Below are 21,046 nucleotides of genomic sequence, written 5' to 3' on the forward strand. Positions count from 1 at the left end.
TGAAACATTTGCGAAACTGAACTCCCTCTCTAGCTTCACAGACTTCTCTCCTTTTCCCACCATTTTATGTCATCTAAACCTTGATTCCTATATACTCCTCATGTACTATTCTCATGTACTATTTTTATTACATACATTACATTATTTAAAATTAGTTTTGCTTGGCATGAACTTTATAAACATGTAAAAATATCTCTCATGGAATATACGTTGTTTCTGACACAGAAGTCAAGGAATTTTTGTCTCCCCACAGCCCCACACCAGCCCTAGTTTACTGTCACAGTTATGCAGTTTTCCATTCTATCTTTTTACAAATTTTTCTTCTCCGTTGTCAAGAACCCTAACCAGGCAAACGCTCTGAGCCACTTCCTAATAATTCAAATCATGGGACCTGCCACAGTGCTGACTCTAACATTTGTTACATTGCTGAATGACACTGAGAGGCGACAGAAAGTCATACTTTAGACTTGTTTCTTCTCGATGGATTCTCTGCTCTTCGTCCCAGTGCTAAGGATCCTGCTCGCACTTCTGCCCTGAGTTGACCATACTTATAAAAATTCCTGACCAACAATAAAGCAAACGAAAACCCCACAACACCTAAGACTACATATTCCAGAAAGCATCGCGGCTTTCCCAGCCTCTCGGGGTTACCTTAAGAAACTTCCGGGTTTTGTGGGCGGAGCTTAAAGAGCCTTCCAATGGGCCGCTCCATGGTCTGAGTGGACGAGGAGCTTGGTCTAATAAACGTCATGACCCAGGCGCCAATCAGCAGGAAGGTGGCTGGGCGGCCCGCGGGGGCGGCGTCACTGGGCTGCGCCCGCCTAGCGAGCCCTAGTCCTGCCGCTCTGGTCCGTGTCTGTGTTTTTTTTGTCGCGTCTCCCACTGCTCGTCGCCCCCGTTTCCATGTCCCTGGTGGGTGCCGCACCCCAGAACATCCCACGAACATGGCTACCAGCTCGAGGGAGTCCTCGTTCTCTTCCTGCGCTTCGAACTCTGACCTGGATGACGAGGGAGTGCGCGGCACCTGCGAAGATGCTTCTCTCTGCAAGAGGTGCGTGGGGGCGCGGGGCTCGCGATGGGCGCCGGGGTCCCGGGCCTAGGTGGCAGGCGGGCCGCTGTCCAAAGCACACGCTTGGACACTGGGGAGGAGCTGCCGCACCCACCTGGAGCGGACCTCCCTTCACGCCTGGGAAGTGCACGGAGCAGGGAGGGGTTCATTTAAGTCATACTGACCGCGTGTGTTTGAACCTGAGGTACCACGACTGAGAGTAAGGAGCTGAACAAAGCTTACTTGATCTTGGCCTTCAGGTAAGACGGGGTATGTTGCAAGTATTAACTACAGCTTTGATGGGTTGGAAATGCAAGTTTTCTTGCTTTGTAGGTTGCAACCTATTAAAATTGGGCATGATTCCTGTGCTCTTGGAAGTCAGTCCTCCGAGGGGTAGGTGGTAGGTCCTGGGTCCCGCAGTGTTTGTTTGTAGAGTCTGTACCACACACAGACCACCGTATTTGTGGAGTGGTAGCAGATGGTGGTGGGGCATTGCCAGTGCAGGTGTACCTAGAGAAAACACAAAGCTTGCATGCCATTCATTCATTTTTTTTCCCTCTCAACAAAGTTATTGAGACATTACATTGTGTTAGTTGGTAGGGTTTCAGTGATTGGGAACACTGGTGGAGCAAAACAGCCGTGGCGTGGACCTACTAGACTCATAGCCCAGTTGGGAGGAACAGTAAGCTCATCCTTTAGTGCTGGGCTCATAGAGAGTCAGCAGTATCTTTAGGGTTTGGAATTTTGACAGGGATGTTTAAACTGGCAAGAAAAGATGGAAGGACGGGAGTAGGACAATGTTTAGAACAAGGGAGGAGTAGGGGCTTTAGAATTAGAACAATACCCTGGAATAAGAGGAGTGGCTGGGGGCCAGAGACTATTACAGTGTGGGGAATACACGCTTTTGAGTGAAGTATTAGGGATTTAAAGTATTAGACAATTCTGGAGCCAGGCTCTGCCCGAGCTGTATAAACTTGCTCCTAACTTAAAAATGTGTGTGTGTGTGTGTGTGTGTGTGTGTTTGTGTGTTTGTGGTGTATGTGCACACACACGGGTGTGTGGGTGTGTGTATACCTGTGGATGCTGGAGGGGGACGTTGGGTGTCCTGCTCTGTCACCCTGCCTTGTTCCCTTGAGGCAGGATCTCTCACTGAACCCAAGACTCACCTTTTCAGCTAGACCTTAGCAAGCTCAGCAATCCCCTCTTCCCTGGTGCTCTGGGAATACTGATGTGTGCAGTCATACCCCATTTAATGGGTTGCTGGGGATCCAATTCAGGTCCTCATGCATGTACAAAAAGTGTTCTTACCCACTGACCGTCTCATCAGCCCGCTAACCTTTTTTCTTTCTTTTCTCTTTTTGCCTTATTTTTCTTGTCTCTGCTGGGGAGATAGCTTAATTAGTGAAACGCTTGCTGTGCAGGCATGAGAACCTGAGTCCACATCTCCACCATCCATTAAAAAACTGGGCATGGCGTGCCTGTGGCCCCAGCCTGGGGAGGTGGAGACAAAGGGATCCCTGGAGCTTACTGACCAGCTAGTCTAGCCAAGTTGGCAAGTTCCAGGTTCAGTGAGAAACCCTGTCTCAAAACATAAGGTAGGAAGTAATAGAGGATGACACCTACCACCAACATAAGGGCTGTGCATGTGTATGTGCATGCAGAGCTGTACACACCTGCACATGCATGTACACACACACGTACACACACACACACAAATGTATATCACCTAGAGTAAAAATCAAAAATAGAAAAGAAAGTGGAGATGACAATGCTGGTTTTCTAAGTGCTTTTGAAGATTCAGTGATGTTTACTATCAGTAGAGTGTTTAGAACCGTGTGGGAACATGGTGGGTGTTGCTGGTGGTTGTGTTATGCATTCAGAGGTATTTTGCACTGCGTCCTTGTCTGTGAGAATCAGTATATTTTTAAAAACATATTCATATCACACCGTGTTGGCAGGCAGGGGTTGCCTGCAGAGGCCAGAAGAGGGTGTCAGGACCCCTAGAGCTGGAGCTTTAGGCAGTTGTAAACCACCCATTGTGGGTGTTGGAAGTTGAGCTTGGGCTTCAGTACTTGATCTTAACCACTGAGCCATTTCTTCAGCTCCCATAAATTAATTCTTAAGATATACTTGAGGATTCTCTTTGCTTTCTGTGATGCTGTGATCAGCATCCTTGAAAAATTTTTTAATTATATTTATTTACTTGGCATATGTGTATGACAGCAGATAGTGTAGACTAGTGGTTCTCAACCTCCCAAGAGCTGCGATCCTTTAATACAGTTCCTCATGTGGTGGTGACCCCCACAACATAAAATTATTCTCACTGCTACTTCATAACTGTAAATTTACTATTGTTATGAATCATAATGTAAATGTCTGTGTTTTCCAATGGTCTTAGGCAAGACCTGTGAAAGGGCTGTTTGCTGCTCACAGGTTGAGAACTGCTGGTGTAGGGTGAGTTAGTTCTTTCCTTTTTTTATCCTGTGGATGCTGGGACTTGAACTCAGATCATCAGATTTGGTTGCAAGCTTCTTTTCTTGCTGAGCCATCTTGCCTGTGAGATCAACGTTTTCATGTCATGTAAAACATTTAAGTCTTGCCAAAAGTTGTGATATCACATGATTGCTATTGGGACATATGAACAAAGTATTCTTCTCTTTGCCCAAGTCTGTAGTGGGAGCTGTGGGCAGGCCTGCCTTTCGTCCCGGCTGCCTGGCTAGCTTATGCCCCGAAATAACAACACATAAACTGTATTCTTTTAAACACTGCCTGGCCCATTAGTTTCAGCCTCTTACTCACATCTTGACTAACCCATATCTAATAATCTGTGTAACACCACGAGTGGTGTCTTACCGGGAAAGATTCAGCATGTCTGACCTGGAGGCTGGCACCATCGTGTCTGACCCAGAGAGGAGAGGCATACTAACTTCCCTTCTTCCCAGCATTCTGTTCTGTCTACTGCACCTATCTAAATCCTGCCCTATCAAAAAGCCAAGGCAGTTTCTTTATTAACCAATGAGAATCCTCCATCACAAGTCTTCCTCCCTTTCCCTTGCTGCTGCTGCTGCTGCTGCTGCTGCTGCTGCTGCTGCTGCTTCTTCTTCTTCTTCTTCTTCTTCTTCTTCTTCTTCTTCTTCTTCTCCTCCTCCTCCTCCTCCTCCTCCTCCTCCGCCTCCTCCTCCTCCTCCTCCTCCTCCTCTTCTTTTCTTCTTCTTCTTCTTGGAATAATAAAGTTAACATATCTTTTAGATGTGAGGCTTAAATGAGATAATTGATGTAAGTTGATGCAAAAAAAGAAAATTGATATTAATGTACCAGTTGATAATTTGGTGCAAAGTGAAGTTGAAGTTGTCAAAAACTTACTAGTAATATTTTGGATTTTGGGCGGGGGGTTTGAAGCTGCTGACCACGTAGTAGCTGGTTCCTGGCACTCTGAGTTACAGCATCAAATCCTGAAACAACATTTAAACAGTCAGCCTGCCTCCCAGGGCCCCTACAGTTCTGTCACTGTGTTTTGGTTCGCTCCCTCGTTTGGTTCAGAGTCCTGGAACAGTGGTGAAGTTGTCTGTGTCCGAGGTTGTGCTGAGGATGAGTATGGAGTGTTTTCAGCCATAGCAGGTGTTTCAGGTTGGATGTTATTGCCACTTTCACCCACATCATCATCAGGCCGTCAGCATCATGGCTTCCTTTGATACGCCAGGTTTATAGTTACCAATGCTATAGCAGCAGTCAATGGAAGACTGGCTTGGTTGTTGTGAGAGTGGGCTGTCATGAAAAGCCTTGTTTCTTTTCTTTTTTATCTGCCTCTTTCCCATCCACTTCTCTCTTCCTATGACACAGTCAGGGGGTCTTGCCAGGTTGGTGCCTTGCTGTTTGAACTTCTAGCCACCAGAATCATTTGCCGTTTAAGGTACTAAACCCAGTTGTTCTGCCACAGCAGCATGAAAGAGACTCCGACTCTCTTCGTCCTCTCATTGTGTTTGTCATGCTGTGCTGCCAGGCGCCCTGTTTTTTGTTTCCCAGCATCCACGGTACCTGTACTATTTCCTCTGAGATGAGTGCTCCATGTTCATAGCCCCTCCAGTGCCTCTGCCTCTGTAGCCATTCCCTGTGCCTAATGTTGATGTTTCCCTAGGGATGTCCTTTACTCGAAAGCTTCCCAAGTGATCCCTCTTGTTTCTCACCTATATCCCCAAGGATCAGGTGTTTGAGGTATGTGTTTTCTGTGCTATTTGTTACCCTTTCCATTTTTTGAGGTTCATTATATCCATCTGGATTGCTCCCCTTTCCTCCAGTTACTCAACCAGTTCCTTAAAAACTTGGGGTGCTCACCTCTTTCTAATTTTTCTTCTTCTTTCTTTCTTTCTTTCTTTCTTTCTTTTCTTTCTTTCTTTTCTTTCTTTTTTCTTTCTTTCTTCTTTCTTTCCTTTCTTCTTTCTTGGCATGGGCCTTGGGGCAACCTCTCCTTAAAATCTCTCCAATCCAGCTGGTTTTTGTGTCACCCTCTACAGGGACTGACACAAAATATGGAGCACTTCTAAAATTTCTGTATCATCCGCGCACAAAGGCCAGACTAACCTCTGTGCCATTGCAGTTTTAGAACATGTGGTACCAAAGCATGCACCTCCTGTGATTCTTGATATAGTCAGTAGATGAGCTCAGTGTCCCTCTGAGTACCCAGTTTGCCTGGAGGTACTCAATCCTTTGTGACCACTCTTTCCCACCATGATACCGTGATTCTCCACCCTGGGGTACGGTCGTCCTCTTTTGCAGTTGGTTTGATCAATTATTGAAGCTTTACCCACTTTCCTCAGGGCCATGGCTTTCCCTATCCTCAAGTCAGAGCCCAGAGTTCATAGTCCATCCTTCAGCAGTTGGTTGGCAGTGCCTCTATCTCTCTCATCCTTTGGTCTTAGTAGACCTCTTCAGTGGATTAGGAGAGCAGCTAGAAGGCAGACAGTAGCAAGGAGTGGTCCTGCTGGGTGTGGTGGATCTCAGAGAAATGTTACTGCTTCTGGTTTTCATTTCCTCCTGGAATACTTGTAGAACACATAGTAGGGCAACTTGATACTACTGTAAATCAACCCTGTCTGTGCCCCTAACAGTTTGTCCATAAAGAAATTCTGTCTGTGTCTGCCTGTATACATGCACTTTCACGCATATACATGTATGTGCTTAAGTGTGTACTGGTGCAGTGCATGTGTGTGTGCATGTGGACATCAGGGCTGGATGTCAGGTGACTTCCTCTATTGTACTCCACTCTAGTTTTTGAGGAAGAATTTCTGACTGAACCTGGAGCTCGCAGATTCAGCTAGATTCTTGGCCAGTGAGCTCCAGGGTCCCCTTATCTCTGTTTTCCCCCAGAACTGGGGTGGTGGTTGCACAGTTTCTGGCTTTGTGCACGAGTGCTGGGGATCTAAACTTGGGTCATCTATTTTGCTTGCACGGGAAGAGCTTTGTTTGCTAGGAAATACTGGGGTTATAGATACTCATGCTAGGTGTCTGGCTTTTTTTGTGTGTCCTGGGGTCTAGGGGTTAAATCTCAGACCCTCATTCTTGTATGTCAAGCACTTTTTTCCTGCTAAGCCATCTCCTTAGCACCTGGTTTGTTTGTTTTTGAGACAAAGTTTCATTGTATAGCCTAGACAGGTCTTGAACTCCTGTCCTTTGTCTCACTCTTGTGAGTAGCTGGGAGTAAATTTCCTAACACTATCTACTTCCAGACTTCCTTCCCCTCCAGCATACTGCCTAACAGGCCACAGATGCCTTTGAGTGGCACTGCATTAATGTTCCTCCTTAATAGTCCTTCCATGTGGTGACATTTGCCTTTGTCCTGTAGAGCACACCAGAGAAGATGAGTTTAGTAACTGTACTCTCTCAGCAGGAGGGGAGAGAAAATACTTCTTAGGATGTGTGCGTCAGCCCTGTTGTTTGTAGGAGGGTCCACGGAACAGATTTGCTATGGCTCAAGTGCTAATAGGCGAGGCCAGGCAGTTCAATTGGGGTGGTGCCCTCAGGCATGTTAGAAGGTTTGTCTAGAGAAGGATCGAAACCGTGAGAGAATCTGGTCACTTGAGAGCTGGAAGAGAGGGGTGTCTGGTATTTTTGTAGGTGACCCAGTGCCTGTGCTGGATAGTTTTCGGTCTACTTGACACAAGCTCGGGTCATCTAGGAAGAAGGGACCTCAACTGAGAAAATGTCTCCATGAGATTGACTTGTAGGCAAGTCTGTGGAGCCATTTTTTTTGGATTCATGATTGATGTGGGAGGACCCAGTCCACCGTGGACAAGTGACAGCGCCACCCTGGGCAAGTGGTCCTGAGTTGTATAAGAAAGCAGGGGGAGCACACCCTGGAGGGCAAGGGCACAGTAACACCAGAAACTAGTGTTCCCCAGGGCTTCCGCTTTGGTGCCTGCCGACTTTCATTTATCATAGACTGTGATCAGGGCCTGTAAGCCAAATATATCCTTCTCCCTAAATTGTTTTTGGTCATGGTGTTTCATCACAGCAGTAGTAAGCAAACTGAGACAGTGATCTTATTTTTAACCACTGTGTAGAATTCAGCAGTGCACATATTCTGAGTCGCTCGTCACTCTGGCAGATGCCTTGTGTGAGTGTTCCTCGAGGTTGTTCACGTCCCGCAGGAAAACAGCGTGGTCTTGCTGTGGGTGCCAAGCCAGCTGACCTCAGGTGAAGAGCCGGCTCCTGCTAGCCAGCCAGTTCCTAGAGGTCAAAGCTGCTTTCTGTGCACAGTGGAAGAGGCGCTAGGTATGAGCAGAAGCATTGGCTCTGAGGCAGAGCAATATGTTAGAACTTGCCAGAGGTGGGCAGTGGGCAGCAGGAGAGGCTTCTGCAGGAGGATGCTGGCGAGACCCACAGAGGGAGGATGTAATGGGCGGACTGACGTGGTCTAGCACTCCTCCATTCGTCGTGCAGGAGATGGGTGGTGACAAAGGGAGCCTTCTCTCTGTGCCACAGCACAGTGCTTCACCTCCCTCCCTCAGTCCCCTAATACATACATGTCTGTATTCTACCTGCTAGTCAGGGTCATTTTTTTTTTTTTTATAATCACAAACATTATCCTGTCACTTGAAAACCTAGACCTTTATCAGCCACAAAGTATAAATCTCCACAGTGTGATGTTTACCCACTGTGCCTTCCTGTGAAGGACAGACTGTAGGGGGCAGAGATGGAGGCAGGGAGATGAAGACTGTTCGCTGCCAGGAATACCTTCAGTGAGAGCTGCTGGCGTTCAGGGCAGGCTGGTCATGGGGGCAGGACTGCAAATCCATCACATTCTGGATGCGTTTGGAAGGAGGAACAACTGATAGAGAGGCCAACAGATGGGTGTGGGTGAGACTGAGTACTCTTAAGATGATCACAGGATGTTTGTCTTCGGTCAGCTGAGATGGGGCTCCCTCAGACAGATGCCTCTGATACCCACATGCCATGACCTGCATGGGATGTCTTAATTGGGGTGATAGGGGGATGAAGAAATGACAGACTCATAGAAATGTACAAAAAAGCTGAAATTGGAAGGGCCCCACTCTCTGAAAGTACACCAGCAGCCCAGACACTCAGTGTGTTTTTATTATGTACTGCTAAAGGAGTCAGGTTAGCTGATCTTTGTAGGAAAGCAGTCTCAGGCTGCAGTCACCCCAGAGGAGGACGCAATGGGTGATACTTTCTGTACACACTGTCAGTATTTGTACAGACATAAGGACCAGAAGAAGGCCTTGCCGTTCCTCCAAGCCTGACCTGGGGAAGGCCTTGCCAGTACCATGAGTCTGAGGTATTAAGGTTCGTGACATGGCTGTTCCCATATCAGCAGTACACATTCACTCAATGCTGCATCTGTTCCCCATACCTTTGTTAATTGTTTATCTAGCACTTTGTGTGTTTTCTTTGTGGTCAGCAGCTCAGGCATAATTTACAAATCTATTGCTTAATGTTTGGGTCTCCCAGGAGAATAATAAACTCAGCGCAGAGCAGGGATGCATACCTTTGAGCCATGTGACACAGGAGCAGGTTACAGGGTTACCTTTAGGCAAAGCTAGATTTGCCCAGAGGGCTGTGGCCCAGGCCTTTCTGGTGCACTGATTACATCTTTAGAACTGTGCACCAGAGAGCAAGGTGGAGATTTTGATCTAAATATTTCCAAAGCAGGTTCTACTTTCTATTTCAAGAGAAAATATACTATTACAGAAGGGGACCATTCTAGTGAAGATGAATGAGCTTCACAACTGGCCCATGAATGAAGTAAATTACATTGTGCTCCCTCCCACCCATCTGTCTTCCTTCCTTCCTTCGTTCCCTTCCTCTTCTTTCTGCTCCTCCCCTTTCTCTTTCTGATTTATCTCTGTAGCCCAAGACGGCCTCAGGTTTATGTCCTTCCTACCCCAGTTGGGAATGCATCCATACCTCACTCAGTCTGCATTTGTGCTTTGCCAGACCTACTTTCTCTTTTCTTTTTCTTTTTAAATTGCATTTTTTTTGTATATGTGTGTAGATGCATTGGAACAATGGAACACATGTAGAGATCAGAGGATAGTTTGTGGGAATCAGTTCCCTTTCCACATGGGAATTGAACTCAGGTTGTTAATGTTTGGCAGAAAGACCTTTAGCTGCCGAGCTGTCTTTCTGGCTCCAACTGTTCAATTCTTATAGGACAGAGGTGAGCACTTCCTCCCTTTGCGCCTTAATGTGAGCATTTTATGCCTGTGGTTTCACAACAGTTTGCCTCATTGCCTTTAGCGGCTGCGCGGTGTCTATGGTATGTTGTGCTTTGGGTGCTTTTTAAAATTTTAAACCTGATTTAAAATGGTTCCAGTGTTGCTATTAAAATCCTGTTGTATAGCTCAACAGTTAAGAGCACTGGCTGCTCTTCCAGAGGACCTGGGTTCAGTTTCCAGCACCCCCATGGCACAGCTAACTACATGCTGTGAGCTGAAGTTCCAGTTCCAGGGAATCTGACACTCTTTTCTGGCCTCGAAGGGAACTGCACCCATGTAGTATACAGACATATATGCAGAGAGGTCATACTCATTAAATTCCTAAAAAATAGAAAGGAGGAATAAAAATCGTATTGTGACCACCATCACTTTTCTATATGCTTTCCAGTAAAAGATTCCTGGGATGTAGTTGCAGAATCATCTCAGAAAGGGGTTTTGAGGGTTGCATTCTTACACAAAGTGAACATGTTATGAATTATGGGATAGTCTCAGTTTCTTAAGTTGTTATCAACTGCCAGGTAGAAAATATTCTCTCTTGTTAATTTCTATTGAGTAATAGCTCCTATTTTAATTCATATTTACAGCTTAGAATGTTCATTTTTAATCTGCTCCCTGTTGGCTTTATGTGGATAGTCACCATTTCATCTTTTCTTTTGGGTTGTCTTTTTTCCTGTTTTCTGGTTTTGTTTTGTTTTGTTTACACAGTGTTGTAATTGAACCCAGGGCCTTGGGTTAATGCTAGGCAAGCGCTGCATTGAGCTACATCCTTATTATTGGTTATTTTGATTTTTATTTTTGATTTTTAAGATTTTTGAACACTATTGTAATTTTCCTTCTGTATTTGATGAGGTATTTTCTGTAAGGCTAATGTGTGTCTTTCAGTTAAATTTGTTTGGTACATTTCTTTTTTAAAAAATATTTATTTATTTATTTTGATTACAATATTCTGTCTGTGTGTATGCCTGCAGGCCAGAAGAGGGCACCAGACCCCATTACAGATGGTTGTGAGCCACCATGTGGTTGCTGGGAATTGAACTCAGGACCTTTGGAAGAGCAGGCTCTTATCCTCTGAGCCATCTCTCCAGCCCCTGGTACATTTCATAGTAAAGGAAGTTGTTAATGTTCATGATGCTGTTTCTGACACTAGTTAGGTGTGTGTGTGTGTGTGTGTGTGTGTGCATGAATGTGCTCATGTGTGCACACACCCTCTCATGCATGTGGAAGCATGGAGATGTCAGGTATCTTTCCCTTTTTTTCTTTCCCTTTTTTTTTCTTCTTCGAGACAGGTTTCTCTGTAGCTTTGGAGCCTGTCCTGGAACTAGCTCTTGTAGACCAGGCTGGCCTCGAACTCAACAGAGATTCGCCTGCCTCTGCCTTCTGAGTGCTGGGATTAAAGTCGTGTGCCACCACCGCCTGGCTGTCAGGTATCTTTTCTTGGTGGCTCTCCACCTTTATTTTTTGAGACAGGACCTTATGGAATCTGAAGCTCATTGATCAGTTAAGCTCTGGCCAATGAGCAGCAGGGATCCACCTGTCTCTTCTCTACCCAGTACTGAGGTTACAATATACCATTGTTCCTGAGGTTTACCATGAGCCCTGGGGAGTTCAACTAAGGTCCTTATTGTGCATGGCAGGAATTTTATTAAGCGAGCCACCTCCCCAGTGCATTCTTTACTTTCTGACTAATCCATGGGAAGGCCATTCCTATTCATTGTAAGAGTTGCTTTTAGTATTTTGGTGGGTTTTGTTTTTATGTTTTGAAATAAGATTATATTATATGTGTTATAAGGTTACAGTGTTAATTTTACCCCTTATCTACTGATTGTGCTGACTTGAACCGCATGTTCTGTATATACTAAATTTTCATATTTAGTGTATATATGTCTACCTTATTGCTTTTGTTCACTTTGATGACTTAAATCATTGACTTAAAAGTTACTTAATTGTATGTTATTCTGAGCCCTTTCCCTTGTTTTCAGGATAAGGAAAGTTTATAAAATTCTCCTAGTTCATTTGATCAGCAGTGGTTTAGGAAGGAAAAGCAAAAGGAGAAGATAGTGGCCGCAGAGTGTGCCATGAGTCTCCTTTCATCAAGGGGGCAGTATATTTTGGGGGAAACCTACCGAAGAGACTTCTTTTTGTTGTTGTTTTGAGACAGGGTCTCTTCATGTAGCCTTGGCTGCCCTGGAGCTTTCTATGTAGACCTCAATCTCCAGCTCTGCTTTAGCCTCCCAAGTGCTGGATTTAAGGCATGTGCCGTCATCAGAGAGCTATATCCCCAGCCCAAATTTGACTATTCTTGGACATTCTATAATGAATCATGTATATATTCTTTTTTGACATAGGATTTCACTGTGTAACCCTGACTGGCCTGGAACTTACTGTATTGACCAGGCTGACTTCGAACTCAGAAAGTGCTGGAATTAAAGGCTTGTTCTAGCATTCAGTGTATTCTTTGAGGTTTATTGATGTGTATATCATCAAAGATATACAGACACAGACAACAAAGTAGATTTTAATCAGGAAAACTCCTGCATTCCAACTCAGTCTAGCATGAACTGAAGCAGGCTTCCAGTTCAATAGAACTGACTGGCTGAGTGTTTCAAGGAAGAATGAGAAAACACTGAGGTGTGCAGAGGCTCAGTGGGGTTAGAGAGTTGGGGCTTACAAACCTGGGAAGGTAGGGTTGGCTCATGTCAGATCTGCCTGGTTTTGTTAACTGATGTTTGTGATGTCAGCCCTCCCCCACCCGCCAGGCCAGGTGACAGGCAGGGCCCAGCTGGAAGAACAGTTTGCTCCTCGTAACAGCCTCAGCTTTTCTTAGACAGGTGCCGTAAGGTGGGTTAGGGTCGTCCTGGAGATGGGTTCCTAAGCTGTGAGCAGTAGATAGTGCTCGTGCAGATCTGTAGAGCCTGTGGCTAAGGCCTGGTCAGTAAGCGAGCTTAGGAGTCTGCTTGGTCAGAAGTCGTCCGCTCCTGTTTCTGTTGTGGGATTTGTTCGCTCACCTGCTGATGGACACTCAATGGGTCCTGTAGGACGTTGTGAATAGGCTTGGTCAGCATTCTTTTTTCAGTCTTCATTTCTCTCAGATTTTTCTTGTTTTGGAGTTGCCTAGTTGTGGCGATTATTTTCAGTAATCTGAAAATATCTCTTACATTCTAAGAGACTGGAACTTTCGCTGGACCACACAGCCAGTTAATAATACACCTTGAGGTCACTTAAGACCAAAGACTGATAGCCTGCTGTGTACTCAGACTGTTTGTTTAACCTGCCTTTAGGAGAACAATGGAGCAATCAACCTTACTTGCCTTGGATTCCCATGAAGTCAGCTTTTACAACCTCAGCTAAGGCGAAGCTGCAGTCTTAAGTTCTGTACTCTTCTATTCCCCAGACCAAAGTAAAACATGTGAGTCATTAGCTGAAAGCAGCAAATACAGAAACTGGAAGCAGCTCCCAAAGATCTACCATAAAGGATGAAAGCACCCATTTATGGATACTGGTTGATAAACAGTATTTGTTGTCTGGTCAGGTGGGATCAGTTGGAGCCAGTGACTTAACTCCTTGTAGAACTCTGTTAAAGATTTCTGTCAAAGGCTCTAGAAACTACAGGGAAACCCTGTCTCAAAAAAAACCAAAAAAAAAAAAAAAAAAAAAAAAAAAGATTTCTGTCAAGTATCCCATTCCTTCTCCATGGGATGCTTTCTGTGCTGTTCAGTAAGTATAAAACAAAAGCCTTTGTGAGGGACAGACACACAGACACAGATAGACACACACAGAGACATAGTCACACACAAGACAGACAGACAGACACACACAGAACATGCAGGGGACAGATTCACAAGACAGCCTTTGGCAGGCACAGATTGAAACTCATACACAGACGACAGAGGACAGAGGACACAGGGAGCACAAAGCAGAGAATTCAGATCTGCCTTGGTTAGATGACTCCAAGGGGAAATCATTTTATTTCTTTTTTCATGCCACGCTGATGCATTATTGGTGACTCAGTTAATCACTAATGCGTTCTAATTGTTGAACCCAGTCATAGTGTGGGCTAATTTTCAACCACCACACTGATTTTCCTTCTGGCTCGTGTGTTTACAAGTCCCTCCAGCGATGCCCTAGAATTCCAGTCTCTAGATTGTTGTCACATGTGGCATGCCAGTGTATGTGAAATGCATCTCGTTATGGTTTTGAATTATATTTTGCTGGTGACTAATGACATCAAGCTCTTTTTTCATGTATTTATTTGCCATTTTACATCTTTTGTCCAGTGTGTTCAAATATTTTTCCTGTTTTTGTTGATGTTATTTTTCATTTGTTGGAGGTCTCATTATATATTCTAGGTAGAATTTTGTCAGGCAGATGTATTGTATGTGCATGTATTTGCATGCACAGGAAAATAAACTACTAGAATATCGTTTATAATAGGACAGAAGATAAACTATATACGGTAGGAATAAATCTAATGAGAGACATGAAACCTCTCCACACAGACAATTGCAAAATATTGCTGATCAAGATTAAAGACTTAAATGGAAATGTGCTTTCTCATATTGGAAGATTTCTGAGTCAGGTGTGAGATAGTGCACACTTGTATTCACAGCATGTGTGAAGTGGAGGCAGGGGGATCAGGAGTTTAAGGCCATTTCAGCTACATAGTGAGTTTAGAGTCAGTCTGGGAATATGTCTCAGAAACAAAATAAAACAAAAAAACAGATTTTTGTTCTATTCAAATTGATATTGATATATAGTCATCGTAGTCCAATCACAATCCTGTCCATCTTTTTTGAAGAAATAGCAGATTCACTCCAAAATGCATATGGAAATACAAGGATCTGGAAAAAAGAGCCAAAGTGTCTTCTTGAAAAGATCAAAATTGGAGAATTTTCCACTAACTTTAATTATAAAGCTGACTGTCAAACTGTGGAATGAACAGTGGCAAAGAGATAGATGAGTCGGTCAGTACAAAAGCCAGGCAGCAGAGAGAGATGAACATTGGTACTCAGCTTTTTATTCTTTTTATTCAGTTTAAAACTCCAGCCCCTGAATGGCAAGGGCAAGAGAAATAAGCCCTTCCTCCCAACCCCTTGCTTCTGCAACAAGACAGGCAGGAACACTGACCTCGACCTCAAGGGCATGAGAACAGAAGAGCTGGCCCTGCCACTCACCAAGTGCAGCTATCTAGAGAGCAGGCCCTGCACCTCGCCCCTGGCTAAACAGTAGAGCTGGCCCTGGTGTTATGAGTGTGGGTGAGCTGAACCCAAGGCTGTGAGCGCTCCTTGCTGTCTGCTACATTGGGTGAGCTAGCTGGGGCAGTGTTGGGGAGCAGCATCACTGGGTGGTGATGGTGAGGGAAAGCTGCCAGGCTGACGAGCTGAGCTACCACCCAGGCCTATGAGTTAGCCCCCACAACACCCAACTCATCTATGAACTGCTGGAGCTTGTGAAGGGGCTGGACCTACAAACTCAAAGCTTCAGGATCTCCATGACACAAGGCAACAATAGGATATCCAAGAGTCCCAGTGAGGGCCTAATATCGAGGGTGTGGCAGAAGCCAGAGGCCTTGAACCAGACCAGTGACTCACTGCAGTGACACAAGTACAGATGTTTGGATTAAAGGGTGTACTACATGACTCGCTGGGCTACACTATAGCTTCCACACTGAGATTTTGGGTTGTTTGTTTGTTTTAGTGGTTTTACTCTTAAATTTGTTTTGGGGGGGGGGGGGGGGGGGGGGTGGCAGGTTGCAAGGGTGGAAGCAAGGGGACAGGGAGAGATGAGTGGTATCGTGATGCATGATGTGAAATCCACAAAGAATCAATGAAAAGTTAAAAAACAAAACCACTCTGGCCTGTGGGATGGTGCTGCCCACTTATCTCAGTTAACCTAGGCTGCAGACTCCCTCACAAATGTGCCCAGAGGTTTGCTTCTGTGGTGATCCCAACCAGTTGACAGTGGAGATTGACCATCACAGCATCTTAGCATTATATTACATATTGACTCTTCTTTTGCTGAGTTGGAGACATTATACCAAGGGACCTTTCTGGTTGAACTCTTGCCATTTGTGTTCAGTGATGCTTTCAGTGGTGCATGGACTCCTTTTCCGTGACTGAATTGCCTGGTGTAGATAACTGAAGGGGGAGCAATTTCTTTCTGCTCCCAGTGTTGGAGGGGACAGTCAGTCCACAATGTCCTTGCCTCAGAAGCCTGAGCAGGAACATCATGGTGGAAGAGAAATGTTCTGTCCATGGCAGACCAAGAGGAGGGGAATGCCAGTGCTCACTTGACTTTTCCTTTTCCTCCTTTAATTTCATCCAGGCCCCCAGGAAGTGGCCTGGCACATCCCACATTTGTGTGGGTCTCCGAGGTATATAGTTTCTTGTTTGCTTTTAAGAAGTCAGATCTGGCAGGTGCACTCAGCCCTCAGAAAGTGCTTAGGTGTAGCCTGTCACCCTGAAGATGCTGTTTCCCGCTTTCTATATATAAAGCAAGAAGAAGATGCTCAAGCAATGGGATGCAAACGTGGAAGTGAGGGAGGTGAAAGCAGCAATAAAATGATAGCTGGAGGCAGTGAGGCCTTAGAGACCGCAACACAGTGCAGTTCACATCCAGGGTTGAAGTTTGCAGCCAAGAGTATGTGTGCTGTTTACATATCTAGACAGACACACGCATGCACAAAGACAGACACACACACACTGGTTTTCTACATTCCAAGAAGCTCACAGCTTGTGATGTGCACCTTATTTGCTGCCTGTAAAGCAGTACCACCCCTCAAGGAGAGTGTCAACATTTGCAATAATGCCTAGCATGTAGTGAAGACTTGAGGAGCATCCCAGTGGAACTTGAGGCACCAGCCTTGATTCTCAGGCTGGAAGATGAGGAGGGCCCTACCCAGAACCCAGCTTAAGGGATTTTGTACCTCTCAGATGAAGGACTTGTTGTAGTTGACACTCAGGCAAATTGGATGTGGTCAGTAAACATTTCTTGAATGAATAGGTGGTTGGACTAGATTGGTGTTTCCCATGGGAATAATGTGAGGTGGTTATAGGTAGGACAAAGACATTTTACATATTAGTAAGTATGTGTTTATTAGAGTGTGTGTTAGAAGAAAATACAAGGGAGCAGTTAACTGTGAAAAACAAAAGCGAGTCATTTAAAGACCTACTGCATTGAGCAGGCAGTGGATGATTATTTGGAAATTTAGGAGTGAATTAAATAAAGACTGGGCCACTGTTCAGTGTCTTTCCAAGTTGGAGAGCTCTGTCTCTTTGGATATAGGCACTGAAAAGAAAGTTGGGTCTACAGAGAAGTGTTCTAGGGTTTTTTTTGGGGGGGAGGAGAGCACAGTGGAACTGGCAAGTAGAGTTGGTGCTTAGCATTGTGGGCGGTGCAGATTAACTGCTGCTGATAATGTTGCAAGCATTCGGTATCTATGGGGCAGTCCTGGGTACCTGGGCCAGGGCCAGTTAGTTCTTAACATAATCGGGACATCTGCTTATAGAGTTTTCATAGCCAGTGTTCTTGCAGAAAACTCTTTGTTCCCATTCTTGGTTATTGTCTGAGGATGAAACCCTGAAGTGGGATTGTGGGCTCATCATGTGTGCATGTATTCCGTGGCACAGTACCTTGTGGCACATGTGTGCCTGGCCACCACCTGGCAGCAGAGCTTGAGCGCCCTCTTCCTTCTCTAAACCCAAGGTCTACTCAAACAATTTTGTTGCCAGTTTGAAAGAAGAAATAGCACTCTTATTTGCGCTTTTATTTTCCCTTTAAAAATTATTATTGAGGCTAAGTTTTTTGGTGTTTGTTAGTTAGTTGTATTTCTTTTGTGAATTGTCCCCGAATATGTCTTTTCATCCATTTTTGTTTCTTCTGGGAATTTTGGGGTGCTTCCTCCCTAATTTGTGAGAGTTCTTTTGTGATGGGCTTCTGGTAGTTCTGGTTTAATCCTTGCCATTTAGCTGTATTAGCTAGTCAGGCTTAAGTGTCTCTCCCGGGGAAGGCGGCTGTTTGAGTCTGTGCTGCGCAGGTCTTTGCACTTTACTCCTTTGGAGTCAGATACTGTTTATCCTTTGTGTGTCTCACGGTCTCTTGTCAGTAAGGGCTGCCATCACCTGTGCCGCTAGGCGCAGTAGGTATTTGCTGGCTTGGCTGGGTAGTTTCCACTATAGCCACAAGTGCTTTTCTCGCCATGGCATTTAAAGACCATTGAACATAGACCTGAATTGCTGTTTGAAACTATGTTTTGATGCCTTCTGATCCAAGTCAGATGAAAGAGCCAGTATTCTAACTCACAGAGTGAGAGCCGGAACTTCAAAGAAAACTCAGACAATACAGTGGCACTTTCTTTTAAAAAGCCCCCTGTAAGTCACGGATTCTGTGCACTGGAGGCCAGTAAGCATTTCTTTGTGTGAATACGCCAGTTGGTTTAGTTAATCTCACATTGGTGACCTGTAAATCCCGGAATCTGACGCTCATATTCCTTCCTTTAAGCAGCCTTCTTTTCCTTCCTCACCTACCGTGTGTTGTAAAAAGTCCTGTATGTTGGCTGTCTGCCTGGTCAAATGGTGAGATCCTGATTTATCAACTCTAGAACACTCCCTTCTCCTTTCCTGTGGTAAGGCTTGGAAAGAATTGTGGTTGCTTCAGCTAAAGATACGCCTTTTGCCACTAGATGGCACTACAAGATTCCGCTGAAAACAATCTCCACAATGAGAAGATAGCTCACTGCAACTCAACATGTACCTCAAAACTTCTGGAAACAGTCTTCATTCTTGTGTGTAACACATGGTGCTATTTTCTATTTTTATTCTTGTCTTCATAGTTTAAAAATGAAGGTTTTCACAGTGTTCAAATTGAATTTGATAGTAATGAGGCACACATTGTTGAAATCCGTACTGTTTAATTTTTTGTTATTATTTATTTATTTTGTGGTATTAGGATTGAATGTAGTGCCTTAAGCAAGAACGGTTCCACGGAGTTGTTTTGTTTTGTATTTTTGCTTGCTGAGATAGGATTTCATTACTTAGCCCTAGCTAGCCTGCCTGGAACTTGCTATGTAGATCAGGCTAGCCTAGACCTCTCAGAGATCCGCCTACCTCTGCCTCCCAAATGCAGGGATTAAAGGCGTGAACCACCATGACTGGCTCTACAACTGAGCTTTACCCTCTGTCTACAGACTGAGTAAACTCTCTGTGGTCAGACTGTAAGTGTGTTGTTTGCTTTGGACTGTGTAGACTCAGGTAGCAAGGCCTGGCCATTAGTGAGCATTTTTGTATACTATATTAAATACCTCACTCCACGTGCTTCCTCATGGTACCTGCACATGTGCAGACACCAGTGAGAGACAAGCCTGTACAGAAACATGGCGCTAACTAAGGCAAGGCAGAAGTCAGTCTTGTTATCTAGCGTAACACATCTGTAACCTCAGCCCTTGAGAGGGTGAGACAGGAGCAATTCAGATGTTGAGACCAGTCAGGATATGTAGGAGACCTTGTCTCAAAACCAAAATCAAATAAGAAAAAGGTGTCTTTTTTTAAAAGATGTATTTATTACGTATACATTGTTCTGCCTGCATGTATTCCTGCAGGCCAGAAGAGGGCACCAGATCTCATTATGAATTGTGAACCACCATGTGATTGCTGGGAATTGAACTCAGTACCCTCTGGAAGAGCAGCCAGTGCTCTCAACCTCCGAGCCATCTCTTTAGCCTAAGAGAAAGAAGTCTTATTGGTAGTTACAAGGAAAAGATGTAGTGTCTGCTTCTGGGAGCTTGGAGATGTACTTCCTGCACACACCCTTTAGTCCTGACATAGTTTTAAGGAACATGGGGTTAGAGGTGTAAGGACTCAGAGTAGGAGTTAGGAAACTTTCTGTTACAATTGATAATCTTGACATAATGTATACCTAGTAAACAGATGATCATAAGTCCCTGTGAAGGGTGAGATGGGTTATTTTTATTTAGGTCCTGGGAAAGGAATTAGCAATAAGAAGAGAGGTGAGACATGATTGAAGTGGGAAACATTCCGGGCGGTGTCATGTTAGTGTGAAGATGTTAGGTGGTCTTGTTAGGTGTCATGTTAGTGTGAAGATGTTAGGTGGGTCTTGTTAGGGGGTTTGTGAGGGCAGTCCATGTGCATTTATTGGCCTTTTGAAGTAGATATTTTTTCCCTACGTGGTTCTTGGGAACTTGACAGTGATACGTAGGACTGAAAAATCTATGCTCACTGCCTGCCTTTTCGACTCTCCCAGGTTTGCGGTGAGCATTGGCTACTGGCATGATCCATACATCGAGCATCTTGTGAGGCAGTCTAAAGAGAGGAAGGCCCCTGAAATTAACAGAGGTAAGTGACTATCTGCCTTCCCACCATCTCAGCACCCTGAGCCCTGAGGCTTTACAGATTCGCTCTTAGGGAACCTTTCAGGGTGTATGCTTCACAAACCATAGGGAAGACCTTAGTTTCTAGTGTTCTCACCAACCTGGGATTCTATAAAACTTTCTCATCTCAACCTGATCATAAAAATGGTGTTACTGAAATTTGTTGTCTATTTCCTTTGTTTATAAAAGAGATTACATTTTCCTGTTTAAAATCTATTAATGTCTACAGATGTGGCTCATTCATAGAGTGCTTGCTTAGCATGCACAAGTTCAGGGGTTCAGTTTCTAGTACTGAAAAATATGTGCGCGCGCGCGCACACACACACACACACACACACACACACACACACACACACAAAACCTCTTTATAAGCCAAGTGTGGTAGGGCATGCCTATATTTCCAGCACTCTGAAAGCTAAGGCAGGAAAATAGTTTAAAACCATCTGGACTATACAATAAGGCCCTGTCTCAAAACAAACAAACAAACAAAAAAACAACCACACACACACAAAACACTAAGCAAAAGAAAACTATCATGTATCTTTCGCTATGAACTGTCTGCGTGAGGGTAACCTTTTGTGCCTTTTTATAGTGTTTAACACTGTTGGGCTTTTAAGTCATTTCATCAAGGGTTTGAGGCAGAAACATGGCTTACTTTCTGTCCCAGTGAAAACTAACCGAGTGATCTTAATTCAGCTGTGTGCAGTGTTGGGGAACTTTTGGCTCCTAGCGGTAGATTCTTGCAGATAGTGAGCAATGCTAAGAGGTTTAAATACCACGGGTCCCCAGGTAAGGCCATGCTAGTTTCCTTGGCGTTCCTCCCTGTGGTCTTGAGGCAGATTTCCTGATGAGTGTTTCAGAGCCAGTGATCCTTGTGGCACCTGG

At 44.7% G+C, this 21,046-nt stretch overlaps 1 protein-coding gene across 1 annotated transcript in view; it reads left to right on the forward strand.

Annotated features, from left to right (window-relative positions):
• The first annotated feature begins 806 nt into the window (after positions 1–806).
• The window catches only part of Lcmt1 (leucine carboxyl methyltransferase 1), a 55,490-nt gene continuing 35,250 nt past the window's right edge, over positions 807–21,046 (forward strand). The window contains 2 exon segments of the mRNA XM_038317225.2: positions 807–1,051; positions 20,035–20,126. Coding sequence (XP_038173153.1) covers positions 945–1,051; positions 20,035–20,126 — 199 coding nt within the window. The 5' untranslated portion in view covers positions 807–944.

Source organism: Arvicola amphibius, chromosome 1 (assembly GCF_903992535.2).
Source record: "Arvicola amphibius chromosome 1, mArvAmp1.2, whole genome shotgun sequence".
NCBI classification, from domain to species: Eukaryota; Metazoa; Chordata; class Mammalia; order Rodentia; family Cricetidae; genus Arvicola; species Arvicola amphibius.